Source organism: Pantherophis guttatus, chromosome 4, assembly GCF_059756535.1.
Source record: "Pantherophis guttatus breed Tessera chromosome 4, ASM5975653v1, whole genome shotgun sequence".
NCBI lineage: Eukaryota > Metazoa > Chordata > Lepidosauria > Squamata > Colubridae > Pantherophis > Pantherophis guttatus.
Genome location: NC_142066.1, coordinates 78,609,782 through 78,625,400, shown reverse-complemented (window position 1 = coordinate 78,625,400; position 15,619 = coordinate 78,609,782). Strand labels below are relative to the sequence as shown.

The window sequence follows — 15,619 nt, the reverse complement described above, 5'->3', positions numbered from 1 at the left end:
TCTCCGTCTTTTTGTACACGTTGCCGGAGTTCGTAGCGCTGTACAAATTTAGAAGGAACTGGAGCGTAGTGGGCTCTCAGATTTTCTTGAAGGATGTCCCAGGAGACCGTCTGGACTGGGGTTGGCTCGCAGAGGGACTTGGCCATTTCAAAAACGTCTGGCCCGCAGTGGCTTAGGAACAGGGCTCTTTTCCGGTTCGCTGAGAGCCCTTGCATTTCGCTTGCTTCCAGGGAGCACTCGAACCTGGTCAGATACAATCCCCACTTCTCTTGGGTCGGATCGAAAGGTTTGGGCGGGACGTAGGCAGACATCGCTGTATGTCTCCGTATTCCACTCGTCACCCTGGCTGGAAGTCCGAGCTCTTTTTAGTTTGCTTCTTGTAGCCTCAATCCCATCTTCGTCGCCAATGTTGTAGCGCGGGAATAACGAGAGGCACAAGCAAGCTAGTGACAACAGCTCTTTAATTCAGGGTGAGACTTCAGCAAAGAAACACAGGCAACAGTCCTCTTTATATACTTTTCAGAGGCAACCAAGAACCAATCAGAATTCACTGAACATTTGAATTTCCCGCACAAAATAGATACATACATAACACTATTGCTTAGCACATTGTAAGCCACCCTGAGTCTCCGGAGAAGGGTGGCATAAAAGTCAAATTAAAAAAAAAAAAAGATAAAAATCTAAACAAATGGAAGAACTAAACATAAAGAATCCATCATGAAGAATGAATACCTGATCGCTGTGGGAGTTGCAGAGTAGGATTAATACTGTTTTTACTAGTTCATACTGTGTACAAAGGAGGCACCTGCCCAGAAATTGATATGCTTTGCAAGATTTCACTAGGCTCTGGGCAGGCAGATATTGCCTGTGCAAGAGGATAACCATGTAAGCCACCAGGAGATGAGTTGTAAGCCACCAGGAGATGAGTGGCAATGAGTCAAATAATTCCCCACTTCATAACCTCAAGTTAAAAACGAATCCGTTATAATGTGAGACTAAAAATAAGGAAACAAATGCAGATTAAAACTTAGCCATGAAGTTCATATTGCACATTTGGATCTAATCTCTATCTGAGCTGAGTTTGTTCACCATATTTCCTTAGCTACAGTTTTTCTATTCAATCCAATTCCCTGAGTTCACACAATAGATTGAACTATCATATAGGAAATGATATTTTAACTTATGTAACTTATTACAGTTAGAATAAAATAGGATAAAATATAGATCTAATAAATGAAAGTGAAATGAAAATGAAGCTGTAATGCTCTTTTGAGCTCCTTGGAATTAAAGATGGATAGAAATGCCATTGATCGTACTAAATAAGGTGTGGAAAGAATAATTCCCAATTTATCTTCTATGATATACCCTGCAAGTCCTATGCAGACAAGAAATACAGAAATACTGACTTCCTTGTCCCCATGCAAACAACACTTGGAAGTACATGCCATTGTGAAAATAAATTTTGCTTTTAGTAGCACCATGTTTAATCACAGTAGTTTTCAGAGTGAAAAGGGTTACCAAAGCAACACACACATTGTTATTAATTTAAAGATTAGTTGTAAATAAATCAAAATCTTGGATTTTCCTATAAATTATCAAGGCTGAATGTCTTTTCCTGAATTAATGAGGAGCATTTCCTGGGCCAAACAACACTTGACTCAAGCCACATAATACCAAGTGTCTACAGAATGCTTACTTCCTGCTGTTACTACTCTACCTTTTTAAAAACAATGTTGTTTTTTTAAAAAACTATTCAACCCTTTCAACTTCATTTCCAAATTTAACTAGTCATGCTTCTACAATTAGTCACTAGACTTTCAACTAGTGATATTGCCTTCAGAAAAACAAAAATATTTTTTTGTTTTCTGTATTTTGGGGCAAAATAGTATTATTGGTAAATTATTTCTTTACTCAGCCACTGCATTTTCTTATCTTTTGCTTGGTATTATCTCATTTCAGTCCCTTTTCTGTTCAAATTAGCTGTCAAAATAATTCTCTTCTTGCTTTGCTTATGTAATGCTCCTCTTTGTATCACTATGTTTATTTGTTATTCTTGAATCCAACACAACTTTCAGAGTCCTCATAGCTTTGGGAAAAAAATGTGTTTTTTTGGACTCTAATGCAAACAGTGTACTATTTTCAATGGTACCAGGCTGATCTTCAAGCCTTCAAGCAACTCAGGCTCTTGTTTTCAACCAAAACCACAAAAAAAGATGAAGGAACCTATGAAGGAATAATATTCACACTTTCTTTAGTAATTTTAAAGTACAGGTAGTCCTCAACTTATGACCACAACTGAGCCCAAAATTTATATTACTGAGAAATTTGTTGTGAGTTTTACCTCATTTTACAACTTTTTTGGCCACAGTTGTTAAGTGAATTACTGTACTTGTTAAGTTAGTAAAACAGTTGTTGAGTGAATCTGACGTCCCCATTGACTTTGCTAGTCAGAAGGTCTCAAAAGGGGATCACATGACCAGGGGACACTTCAACTGTCATTGTGAGTCAGTTGTCAAGCATCCAAATGTAAATCATATGCCCATGGGGGATGCTGCAATGGTCATAAGTGTGAAAAATTGTCATAAGTCACCTTTTTCAGTGCCATTGTAACTTCAAATGATCACTAAATGAATTGTTGAAAGTCAAGGACTACCTGTACTGAATTGTGCCTATTCATCCAAAATTAGTTGAGGTGCAATAAAAAATAGACTTTTGCAATAGCAGTTTCTTGGAATTTCTGTCCTGCATGAAATCAGTTTAGTTGATTAAAAGCTCAGTTTTAGACACTGTTTAAAACTCTTGTTTTGGAAGATCAAAAATAGGATTATTGGAAAGTAAATATGACTGTATTAATTAATAATTTGTTGTCTTCTTTATAATTTAGTTTTATATTTTTTTCTTAACTACCTTGCATTCCTTGTTACACAAATCAAGATTTAGTCAGAGCAGATTCACTGAAGTTAATGATATTTAAGTTAGTCATTGTTTACTTATCACATTAATTTCATTGTGTCTATTCTAAGCACGATTCAATCTAAATCTGCAATTTCATAAATAAATAAAATAAATTCTTACCTCACCAACCATTTTCACATCTTCCCGGCCATACCAATCAGGTTCATATACTTCATGAAGAGACTCTGTAAGCTTTTTGGAAGCATCTTGCATGCCTAAAATTTTGAGCAGAAAGAGTCTGTTTTATACATCTGTAATCTCAAGGTTGGGTTCCATTTGATCTGCCTTTATCAGTGTCATCTCTGAAGTTCATAAACATTCAATAAGGCTATGAAACAGGATTTTGTTAGAATTATTATTATTATTTTGAACATTATTTCAAAAATAATAAAATGATAAAAAATTAGTAGTGATTGGATATCAATGACAAATGTGAATACTAAAAATGAATGAGTTTGACTAGATATATATATACACTGCTCAAAAAAATAAAGGGAACACTTAAACAACACAATGTAACTCCAAGTCAATCACACTTCTGTGAAATCAAATTGTCCACTTAGGTAGCAACACTGATTGACAATCAATTTCACATGCTGTTGTGCAAATGGAATAGACAACAGGTGGAAAGCGTAGGCAGTTAGCAAGACACCCCCAATAAAGGACTGGTTCTGCAGGTGGTGACCACAAACCACTTCTCAGTTTCTATGCTTTCTGGCTGATGGTTTGGTCACTTCTGAATGCTGGCGGTGCTGTCACTCTAGTGGTAGCATGAGACAGAGTCTACAACCCACACAAATGGCTCAGATAGTACAGCTCATCCAGGATGGCACATCAATGCAAGCTGTGGCAAGGTTTGCTGTGTCTGTCAGCATAGTGTCCAGAGCATGGAGGCGCTACCAGGAGACAGGCCAGTACATCAGGAGACATGGAGGAGGCCGTAGGAGGGCAACAACCCAGCATCAGGACTGCTACCTCCATCTTTGTGCAAGGAAGGACAGGAGGAGCACTGCCAGAGCCCGGCAAAATGACCTCCAGCGGGCCACAAATGTGCATGTGGCTGCTCAAATGGTCAGAAACAGACTCCATGAGGGTGGTATGAGGGCCCGACATCTACAGGTGGGGGTTGTGCTTACAGCCCAACACCGTGCAGGACGTTTGTCATTTGCCAGAGAACACCAAGATTGGCAACTTCGCCACTGGCGCCTTGTGCTCCTCACAGATGAAAGCAGGTTCACACTGAGCCCATGTGACAGGGTCTGGAGACGCTGTGGAGAATGTTCTGCTGCCTGCAACATCCTCCAGCATGACTGGTTTGGCAGTGGGTCAGTAATGGTGTGGGGTGGCATTTCTTTGGGGGGGCTGCACAACCCTCCATGTGCTCGCCAGAGGTAGCCTGACTGCCATTAGGTACCAAGATGAGATCCTCAGACCCTTTGTGAGACCATATGCTGGTGCAGTTGGCCCTGGGTTCCTCCTAATGGACGACAATGCTAAACCTCATGTGGCTGGAGTGTGTCAGCAGTTCAGTGTCAGTGTCAGTGGGCCAGTCCATAGCAGTGATGCTATGGACTGGCCCGCCTGTTCCCCAGACCTGAATCCAATTGGGCACATCTGGGACATCATGTCTCGCTCCATCCACCAATGCCACGTTGCACCACAGACTGTCCAGGAGTTGGGGGATGCTTTAGTCCAGGTGTGGGAGGAGATCCCTCAGGAGATCATCTGCACCTCATCAGGAGCATGCCCAGGTGTTGTAGGGAGGTCATACAGGCACGTGGAGGCCACACACACTACTGAGCCTCATTTTGACTTGTTTTAAGGACATTACATCAAAGTTGGATCAGCCTGTAATGTTTTTTTCCACTTTAATTTTGAGTGTAACTCCACATCCAGACTCCATGGGTTGATAAATTTGATTTCCATTGATAATTTTTGTGTGGTTTTGTTGTCAGCACATTCAACTATGTAATGAACAAAGTATTTACTAAGAATATTTCATTCATTCAGATCTAGCATGTCTTATTTTTGTGTTCCCTTTATTTTTTTAAGCAGTGTATATTTTTGTATATAAAATGTAATCAATTCTTATTTAGCAGTTCTGTCTTTTCTTTATTGCCAGTATAAATGCTATGGTAAGCTTAGTAGAAAATTCATTTCTGTAGGGTTCTTTTGTGTGTGTGTATTTTCTTCTGACTCCAAATTTTGTCTGGATTCCATTATGCAAGAAAATTTCAGATGTAGTTACACACAATGGATGGACAAAGGTAAATAGGTTAAGGCAACAGCTTTGCTGTTTGCTTTGTTTACAATTGCATAAAATTCCAGTTCAAAACATACAGCTCAAACCTACCATATAGCAATTGATGAAAAATAGCTCTTACGGGTAGTTAGATTTTTAGTAATATAAATTAAATAGAAACAATCAAATTCTAAGCCATAAATTATTATAGAACAATTATCAGTTGAAAAATTGGATCATTTCATAGTTCTTTTAATGTTGTTTCAGTAGGATCCTCATTTGAGGATAATTTTAAAAACATTTTTGCCACTCTAATGCTCCCCTTGATTTTTGGCTCATCTGCTTCTCTTTACTTTTTGAGCTTTTTCTTTGGCAACCTCTCTCTCTTCTAAACATCTCTCCCTTTTCTAAAACTATTTCTATACCTTTTTTCCATATCCCTTGCTTTTCCAAGTCTATAAGGACAAATCTGACAGGCTGATTTTGAAAAATATAATCAGGATTGAACCTGATGAAAGTTCATCAAGAAATATTCAGTTGTAGGCCAACCACTTCCAAATTTTTGTCACTACTCTCAACTCAAGGCATATGCACCAAGACAAATTCCTTGTGTGTCCAATCACACTTGGCCAATAAAAAAATCTATCCTATTCTATTCTATATCATAACTTGGGCATCTGCAATCACATACTTGTCAGAATCATAAGGAAGGATTTCAGTGTGCCTTTAACAGTGCAAAATTTCTTGCATCACCACTTAAATGAGCATTAAGACAGCATGCCAAAAAAAAACCCCTCTTTGTTGTTTTTGCCTTGTTCATTTGGGGGAGGGGGGGAATCTCCACGAACTCTTTGGTAAATTAAATGAAACTATACACTAGACTGATGAAAATTAAGCTCCACATCTAATCTAAATTTGGGGGAAAGGATGAATATATATTTTTTAATATTTCTGAACAATGCCAATTCAGCTGCTGGTTATACTTTATCCCTCTAACAGTTAAATGTATGACCTAAATCTGCAAAGTGGAAGTCAGAGATCTTTCCATTAAGAAGTATTTACAGTACTGTGCAAAAGTGTTAGGCAGTGGTGCAAATATGCTGTAAATTAAATATGCTTTCAGAAATAGAAGTGTCCACAGTTTATTTTTATCAATTAACAAAATGAAAAGTAAATTAACAGAAGAAAAACCCAAATGAAATCAGTATTGTGTGATCATCCTTTGCCTTCAGAACAACATCAATTCCTATACTTGCCCACTTGCACAGTCAAGGATTCTGTAGTATTAGAGTCAGGTGAATTAACCAATATATCAAGCAGGTACTAATGATCATCAATTTCAAATGTAGGTCATTAACTGAAACAGTAATAGCTGTGTAGGAGGTTTAAACTCAGTGAGGAACAGCCAAACTCTGCTACTAAGGTGAAATTCTAGAAGACAGTTTCATGTCACAGGTCATACACCATGGCAACACTGAGCACAGAAACAAGACATCTTTAGCAAAGTCATTCCCAGGTAAAGGTTTTAAAGCAGACTGGGATCAATCTATCAGAATAAAGCTGGAAGGGACCTTAGAAGTCTTCTAGTCCAACCCCCTGCTCAAGAAGGAGAACGTATACCATTTCAGACAAGTGACTGTCCAGTCTCTTCTTAAAAACTCCAGTGATAAAGTACCCATGACTTCTGAAGGCAAGTTTTTCCACTGGTTAACTGTCCTCACTGTTAGGAAGTTTCTTCTTAATTCCAGGTTGCTTTTCTCTTTGATTAGTTTCCATCTATTGTTTCTTATCCTGCCCTCTGGTACTTTGGAAAATAAGTTGACCCCCCTCCTCTTTATGGCAGCCTCTCAAATACTGGAATACTGCTCTCATGTCGTCCCCCCCCCCACATTTCTTCTTTTCTCTAGACTAGCCAAACCCAAATCCTGCAACCATTCTTCATATGCTTTAGTCTTCAGGCCTCTAATCATCTTAGTTGCTCTTCTTTGCACTTTTTCCCAAGTCTCAATATCTTCTTTATAATGTGGTGACCCAAACTAGATGCAGTGTTCTAAGTGTGACCTTACTGCGGCTTTATACTAATACTCAGTACTAATACTTCATGTGATTTTGATTCTATGCCTCTGTTTAAACAACCATGGATTGTATTAGCTTTTTTGCTGCAGCAGCATGCTGCTGACTCATGTTTAAGTGATTGTTCACTAGGACTCTAAGGTCCCTCTTGCAGTTACTGTTTTTGAACCAGGTTTTACTTAATCTGTACTTGTACCGTTGGTTTTTCCTGCCTAGGTGTAAAACCTTGCTTTTTTCCACATTAAATTTTATTTTGTTGAATAGGGCCCATTATTCAAGTCTGCCAAGATCTTTTTGGATACTGAGCTTGTCTTCTGGAGTGTTGCTACTCCTGCCAGCTTAGTGTCATCTGCAAATTTGAGGAGTTCCCATTTTATTCCCTCATCTAAGTCATTTATGAAGATATTGGGCCTAAGACTGAACCCTGTAGTATCCCATTACTTACTTCCCTCCATGTAGATGTAGTACCATCAAGATCTATTTATTGAGTATGGTTTGTCAGCCATTTACAAATCCATCTGGTCGTGATGCTATCTATCCCACATTTTTCTAGCTTACCAAAGTGTAGGTTGTGGTGTACTTTGTCAAATGCCTTGCTGAAGTCTAAATATATTATGTCCACAGCATTTCACTGATCTACTAATTTAGTCACTTTGTCAAAGAATGAAATAAGACTAGTTTGGCATGATGTGTTTTTAACAAACCCGTGGTGATGTCTAGTTATTTGTAGACTCATTTCTAAATGTTCACAAATCTGTTTTTTTTTTGTTTTGTTTTGTTTTGTTATCTTTTCCACTATTTTTCCAGGTATTGATGTTAGGCTGATTGTTCTATAGTTTCCTAGGTCTGGTTTTTTTTTTCTTTTTTGAAAATGGGAACCACATCAGGTCTTTTCCAATCCTCTATTAGTTCCCCATTGCTCCAAGGTATTTTAAAGATATGATACAATGGTTCTGAGATAACATCTGCCAGTTCCTTCAGAACTCTGGGATGTAATCCATCAGGTCCTGGTGATTTATATTCATCAAGGTTAGACAGATTTTTTCTTTTTAATTTTCTTGCTTTTATTTTTATTTATAGTCTGTCTTTAACAGTTAAATTTTTGGTAGGTTGGGCTATAGTCTCTTTTTGTGGAAAGACTAATGCAAAGAATGAGTTAAGCAGCTCTTCTTTCCCTCTACTGTCTGTTACTTCCTGGCCATCTTCTCTCTTTAGAGGACTGACTGTTTCCTTGACATTTTTCTTCTTATTTATATGTTGAAAGAAACTTTTTAAAAATTATCTTTGACTTTTGTTGCAAGTCTTTGTTCATTCTGGTGATTTCAGGTGTACTGTTTGAACTCTTGAAGAAGTACAAAGAAATGGGCAATGTTGAGGATCATAGATGCAGTGGTTGGCCAGGAAATTAAAGCAGCAGATGAAAGACACATCATGCTTACTTTCCTTTGACATTGGAAGATGTCCAGCAGTGCCATCAGTACAAAACTGATGGAAACCAGTGTAACCCAAGTATACTTATCTACTGTCTGGAGAAGTCTGCCGAGAAGTGATTTTCATGGAAGAATTGCAGCCAAAAAGCCATACCTTTGACATGAAAACAAGGCTAAGCGATTCCAGTATACAGTAAAACAAAGGAACTAGAATGCAAAAAAAAAAAAAAAAGACAGGAGGTTGTCTGACCCGATAAGTCAACATTTGAAACATCTGGCTGTAGCAGGAGGCAATTTGTTTGCTGAACAGCTGGAGAACAGTACAATAATGAGTTTCTGCAGGCAATAGTGTAGCATGGTGGAGGATTCCTTGCAAGTCTGGGACTGCATTTCTGCAAATGGAGTTGGAGATTTGATTAAGATCAATGATTCCTTAATGCTGAGAAATACAGGCAGATACTTCTTCATCATGTCATACTATCAGGGAGGCATGTGATTGGTCCCAAATTTCTTCTGCAGCAGGACAATGGCCCCAAATACATAACTAATGTCATTCAGAATTATCTTCAGCATAAAGAAAAACCAGAAGTCCTGGAAGTGATGATTTGGCCCCCACACAGCCCTAATTTCAAGTCTGTTTTGGATTACATGAAGAGACAGAGGATTTGCTGCAGCCTGCATCCATAGAAGATCTGTGCTTAGTTCTCCAAGATATTTGGACCTTGAAGGAACTTTGCTGAGTTCCTTTAAAAACTATGTGCAAGTGTACCTAAAAGAATTGATGCTGGTTTGAAGGGAAACGGTAGTAACACCAAATATTGATTTGATTTGGATTTCTGTTCTGTACATTTACTTTCCATTTGTTAATTGATAAAAATAAACTATTAATATTTCTATTTCTGAAAGTATTCTTAACTTACAGCATTTTTGCACAACTGCCTAACACTTTTGCACAATACTTATATGTGGGTTTATATTTTGGGATGCTGCTGCAGTTTAGTAATAATAATGACCTTTCTCACTGAGCTGTTTCTTATATCTCAAGTGGACTAGCAGTTTTATTCTTCTATTAGTCTCAGTTTGCTTGATAGGGCATTGGTGACACCTGGAGAAAACAACTTCACAAGCTTCACAAAGAAACTAATTAAAGTTTACATTTAAACTTTGCAGCAAAAATGTACTGTTTTCATTGTAATTACCTTTGATTGCAGCTAAATATCCTCGGAGCTCTTTTTGAAGTCTGGAACCTTCTGCCTGAAATATAAAATAGAAATAAAATAAAATCCTGTAAGCAACTCAGATCCATGAAGAAAATAACTGAATTCTCATATGTGATTATTATATATACTATATGCAATACGCAGCTGTATTAATATAGTATATCAATTTAGTTAAATTTAATATCTTAAAAAACTAAAACAATGAAAAAGTTCTCTAGAAAGCAGCTAAAAATCCCCACATATTTACCTAGTGATTCCATTATGTAGCTAGTTTCTATACTGTAATGCAAAACAATTTTCTACAATATACTAAGGCTTCAGTGCAAGTCACTTGATATCTATGGAGATTCTCAATCATCCATGTCATGGTTATCCCAAATATGCTTTTCAAAAGGCAAGTGGACTTTCTTGGTTTTTTTTCCTTGAAAACATTTTGCTTCTCATCCAAGAAACAGAATGTTGCCTTTTGAAAAGCACCTTTGGGACAATCATTTCCCAACGTTTCTGGCTCTGCTCCTCGGAACTGTGAAACAATTGACATGCCCAGAAGACTCAAAATGATCTGCAGAGATCCATTGTTTAAACAAGAAACACATAAGGCACACATTAATGTACTGCATTGTACTGTAGTGTACTGGGAATCAAGTGTGGATATAGTGGTTAAACAATGCTGGAACACCCAGGTTCTAGTCCTCTATAAGGGATAGAAACTGGAAACATGTAATGACATTAACTGTATAAAACCTGTATTCAATTTAGTTCTGAGAGACAATTTTTCACCATATGTTTGTCCAATACAATCCAGGCAATTCTTGACCATAAATGAGCCCCAAATTTATGTTGCTAAATGAGAAATTTGTTGAGTTTTGTCCCATGTTATGACTTTTCTTGCTACATTTGTTAACTGAATCACTGTAATTGTTAAGTTAGTAATATGGTTGTTAAGTAAATCTAGTTTCCCCATTGACTTTGCTTGTCAAAAAGTCACAAAAGGTGATCACATGCAACCATCATAAATATGAACCAGTTGTCTAGCATCCAAATATAAATCACATGACCATGGAGATACTGCAACGGTCATAAGTGTGAAAAATGGTCATACGTCACTTTTTTCAGTTGTAACTTCGAATGGTCATTATGATCCCTGACCTGCGTACCTTTCGCCGCGCCCTGAAGACCCTTTTGTTCCAACAAGCCGGGCTGGCCTAATATGAATTTTATAATGGGTGCATGTTAGTTTTTAATCTGTGGGCCAAATTTTTATATATTCGATTTTAAATTGTTTTTAAATTCTGGAAATCTATATGTGTTTTAATATGGCTGTACACCGCCTTGAGTCCTTCGGGAGAAGGGCGGTATAAAGTCCAATAAACATAAACATAAACCATTGTAAGTCAAGGACTACCTGTACCATTTTTTCTCTCCCAGCCAATGGAAAGGCTTTGTTAATCAAGATCTACTTAAAACAAGCCCAGAAATATTTAAAAAGGGGGGGAAAAACATCAAAGCCTGAGTTACTGTAGTATCATTCTGAATATGTTAGGAGCAAATATTTCAAGTACTCTCATGAGTATAAACCCAAAATGACAATTTGCCTTTTAGGTCAGTAAAAACAGATGTCAGGCTCCAAGTAATGCACCCATTACAAATCGAACTCCGAGGCATTGCTTTTCCTCAAAGAACAAATTTATTTAGATACATCATCTTGGCACTACTTACTGGTAAAAAGCCAGTACTAAAGTTCCTGGGTTTTTCACCCCAATATAAGTTTCAGTTTCTGAAGTTTCCAAAACAATCAATTGCATTGTCCGACCAAGATGAGAGCTGGTTGTCTGGCGACTTCTCTCCTCCTCCTCTAATCAGTGAGCAATTGAAATGTGCATGACTCATCGGCTAGTTATGCTGTGGTGACTGAAGGCTCCATCCTCCTCCAGCTCAAAACTGTGTCAAACTGAATTAATGTTAGAACATCCCAGGATACAAACAATCCCACACCCAAGTAAAATTCAGGCTTGACAACAGAGTTGTTATGGCAAATTTGAAACTTTTGGCAAAGACCATTTCTTAGTTTAACATATAACAACAGAAAACTACAACATATCTGTAATCAACAGCAAATTCAGTCGTAAATATCTCATTCACAATTTAGTCACATTTTTTCATTCAGTCTTTTGAAAACTGCTCCCATAATGTCAAACACAATTTTAACTTCAAAGCCTGATACTTTGTTTGGTTGGATCTATTCCTTTGGGTCTTAAAAAATATAAAGTATACTGAATGGATAATAAATAAAATCTACAACAAATTTAACAAATTTTAAGCCAAGAGTTTCCTTCAGGATTTCTCATTAATCATTAATGTTACATTTACTATATTTTTTGGAGTATAAGACGCACCGGAGTATAAGACGCAGCTTAGTTTTTGGGGAGAAAAATAGGGGGGAGGGGAAATCTGCCTACCAGGTATTCATCTGGCTAGCATCTTTAGTCTGGTCAGCTTCAGCACATTAGTTTGCTGGTTTTTATCCTGTTTGGGGATAAAAAACAGCTTCTAAAGCACAACTGATCTTTGGACAGAGAAGCAATGAGAAAAGCAGGCAAACCACAGAGATCACTTCACTTGCTAGCGCTTCGTTAGGGCTGAAAAAAAGCTTCACAACTGAGAGGCAGAGGGAGCAGGCAAAGCAGGCAAGCGGAGATTGCTTCACTCCTAGCGCCATGTTAGGGCTGAAAAAAAGCTTAGAAAAAGCTACATTTGGAGTACAAGACGCACCCAAATTTTCAGCCTCTTTTAGGAGGGAAAAAAGTGCATTTTATACTCTGAAAAATACAGTAAGTATGACTTGAGTGAAGGCTTCAGACTACTGCAGTTTGCATCTCTTAACATAATATTTACATTGATGCCTTGAAGGGTGGACAATAGAGGAAGCTGTTAGAAAGGCCACAATTAATCTTTCTCAAACATTGCCTGAGCATATATTTCTACTGAAGTGCTTCAATTGGCCTGAATCATGCAAGAGATTCTGGGAACATCAGAAGAGCCTAATCAGAGCATCTTCTTAAACATTTTTTTTTTTACAAACACTCACAAATCAATTATGTTTGATTGACTAAAGAGAAACAATTGAAATAAAATACAATTAGTACAGGCTGTGAAACACAGATATGCTCCATGACCTCTTTTTTTAAAGAAGAAAAGAAAGCCATTAAATTAAGGTATTTGTCAGTTCTGTCATCTGCTTGATTAAATACAAGTATGGGGGCTGTTTTCATTTTTACCAAATTCAATATGTAATGCATTCCAGTCATGAACATTACAGCTCCGTGAGGTCAATTGGAAATTAGAAATCAAATGTAAATAAGTTTGCTGCAGGGGATGGGAGAAGAAACTGAGTTGGCTCCAGCTTTGCATAGCCATTGTGCATTCCTTCAGTTGGCAGGTAGCTGCAGAAGGGTGAAGAGAAAAAGTCTTTTTCTGTATCTGTGCAATGTTTGCCCCTCACCAGGAACAGCCTGAGTTGGTGGAAGCAATTACTGCATGAGGGGAGCCAGGCTTGGCCACCCAGTATCTAGGGTTGCCAGGTCTGCTTCCAAAAAATAGCGGACAAGCGGGGGGGAGGGGGGTTAAGTAGTAAAAAAATATAAAAAATTTACAATTAAATTATATATTTTCTTACAAACATTTTAACACGTATTAAAATAATCACTTCAAAACTTTACTTAAAATTCAAAACATCAAATACTGTATATTATAATAATATGTAAAATATTAAAATACATTTTACTTTGCTGTCATGTGTATTTTTTATCTGACTGTGCAGCTTTGATCAATTCTTTGTGTTTAAGGAATAATTCTTTAATTTCAGTACAACGTTGAGAAATATTAAAAAATATACAAAGTTCACTTCGAACTGATACAAGCAGTCGGTTACGTTCATCAGTCCACAAATTTCCCATGACGCTGAAAATTTGTTCAACGTTTGCATTTGATACTGGAATTGATGCACAATACTGGAACAGTTACAGTAAACTCAGAGCTGGCTCTTTCTTGAAAAAGTACGTCCACTTATCAAGGGATGAATCGCCCTGCAGATGAACATAAACTTCTTCTAAGGCAGAAATTTCATCGAAGAGAGTGTTGGGTGGAAGTTCTTCTCGCCATGGTGATAATAACCAGATGTTCGTCATTTCTTCTGAAGTTGGAGGATTATTGCGATCGATTAGATTGAAACAATTTAGCATCTCATATACTGAATCGGTGAAATTATACCACTTTTTTAGGTAGGCAATGGCTCTTTGATACACATTGATGGCTTCTTTCTTGAACTTTTGCACGGCATTCTCAGGCAAATGTTTTTTACATAAGGCAAATAAAACTTTCATTCCAAAAAACTGCTCATCATATTTTTTTTGCAAAAAATCACATAGCTTACACATGATAATGTGAAGATCACATGCAAGAATTTTCTTGCTTTCCAGCTTCAGTAGGGTGTCTTGCATTATTGACATGAAAAAGTGCGTGAAATATAAATACAATTCTGAAATTGTTGGTTCATCGTCCTTTGCGAGTTCATTTTCCTGATCCGAAATAAGGTTCCAGATAACCTTATGGTACTCATCAGATCCAAGAGAAATAAAATACAATTTTAGAGGTATCCAGTTTAAAAGAAGTCTTTCGACCACTTTAAACAAACTTAACCAACGTGTTGGAACATGGCACAAAACTTCATGGAATTCTGACTCGCAAAACTCAAAATATGATTTCAACTCTTCTCGTTTCTTCGCAGAATTCAAAAATTCGGCAAAAACCTTCAGCACTACATTTTCGATATCAAAAGATAACTGCTTTAATGCATTTTTTGCGCTGTTGTGTAAAATGTGATTACTGCAATGAGCATTCGATCTTTGTCTCATTCTAACTTATGAAAAAAAAGACAAAACGCGATTCTCCTATCCTTATTCTCTTAGACTGTACAGTTTTAGATTACGTACCATTTCATCATAAAGCTTTTGAATAAAAAAAATGTCCACTATTTTGTAAAAAAAAATAGTGAACATAATGTGAAAAAAGTGGACTGTCCGCTCAAATAGTGGACACCTGGCAACCCTACCAGTATCGCATTGGTCAAATTGTGGGCAAGTGGGTGGAGAGCAGCCAGGAGCTATTGGTTTGCCCTCCATAGCAGTCCCAGTTCCTCATGTGGCTCCTTAGAAAAGTTAATTGCCCATTCCTGCGTTAGACCAAAACTGAGAACAAGCACTTTGTCCAGGTGAATCTAAATATATGATGATGATGATGATGATGATGATGATGATGATGATGATGACGATGATGATGATGATGATGATTGTTAAGGATACTGTTGTGTTAATCAACCAGCAGAGCAAGTGCACAGAGAAACGGTACTGAGAGCAATGAATACAATACATACAAACTGGTTTAACAAAGCTTTTACTTTGTAGTGAAAAACAATTGCATAGTCTTTTAATCAATCCAAGTCTTTAGCCATTCAAAGCAGTCTGAAGTTACAGATATCTTCTTACCGTACAAACAGCAGTAGGTAATAAACAGCAATTCAATGCTGGTAACAAATCACGATGATAGCAGATCCATCCACTTCTTCACACATGACGGTAACAGTTACAACCAACAAGTCAAGCAAGAAGTCAAGCAACAATGACTATAGCTAGGCTCTCTCC

At 37.4% G+C, this 15,619-nt stretch overlaps 1 protein-coding gene across 6 annotated transcripts in view; it reads right to left on the bottom strand.

Moving 5' to 3' along the window:
* The window catches only part of AMPH (amphiphysin), a 183,810-nt gene that overhangs the window by 88,475 nt on the left and 79,716 nt on the right, over nucleotides 1-15,619 (bottom strand). For all 6 annotated transcript variants that reach the window (XM_034413368.3, XM_060686129.2, XM_087892432.1 and 3 more), the window contains 2 exons: nucleotides 9,900-9,954; nucleotides 3,076-3,170 (listed from right to left, as the gene is read on the bottom strand). In XM_034413368.3, coding sequence (XP_034269259.1) covers nucleotides 3,076-3,170; nucleotides 9,900-9,954 — 150 coding nt within the window. The remainder of the gene's footprint in view (nucleotides 1-3,075; nucleotides 3,171-9,899; nucleotides 9,955-15,619) is intronic.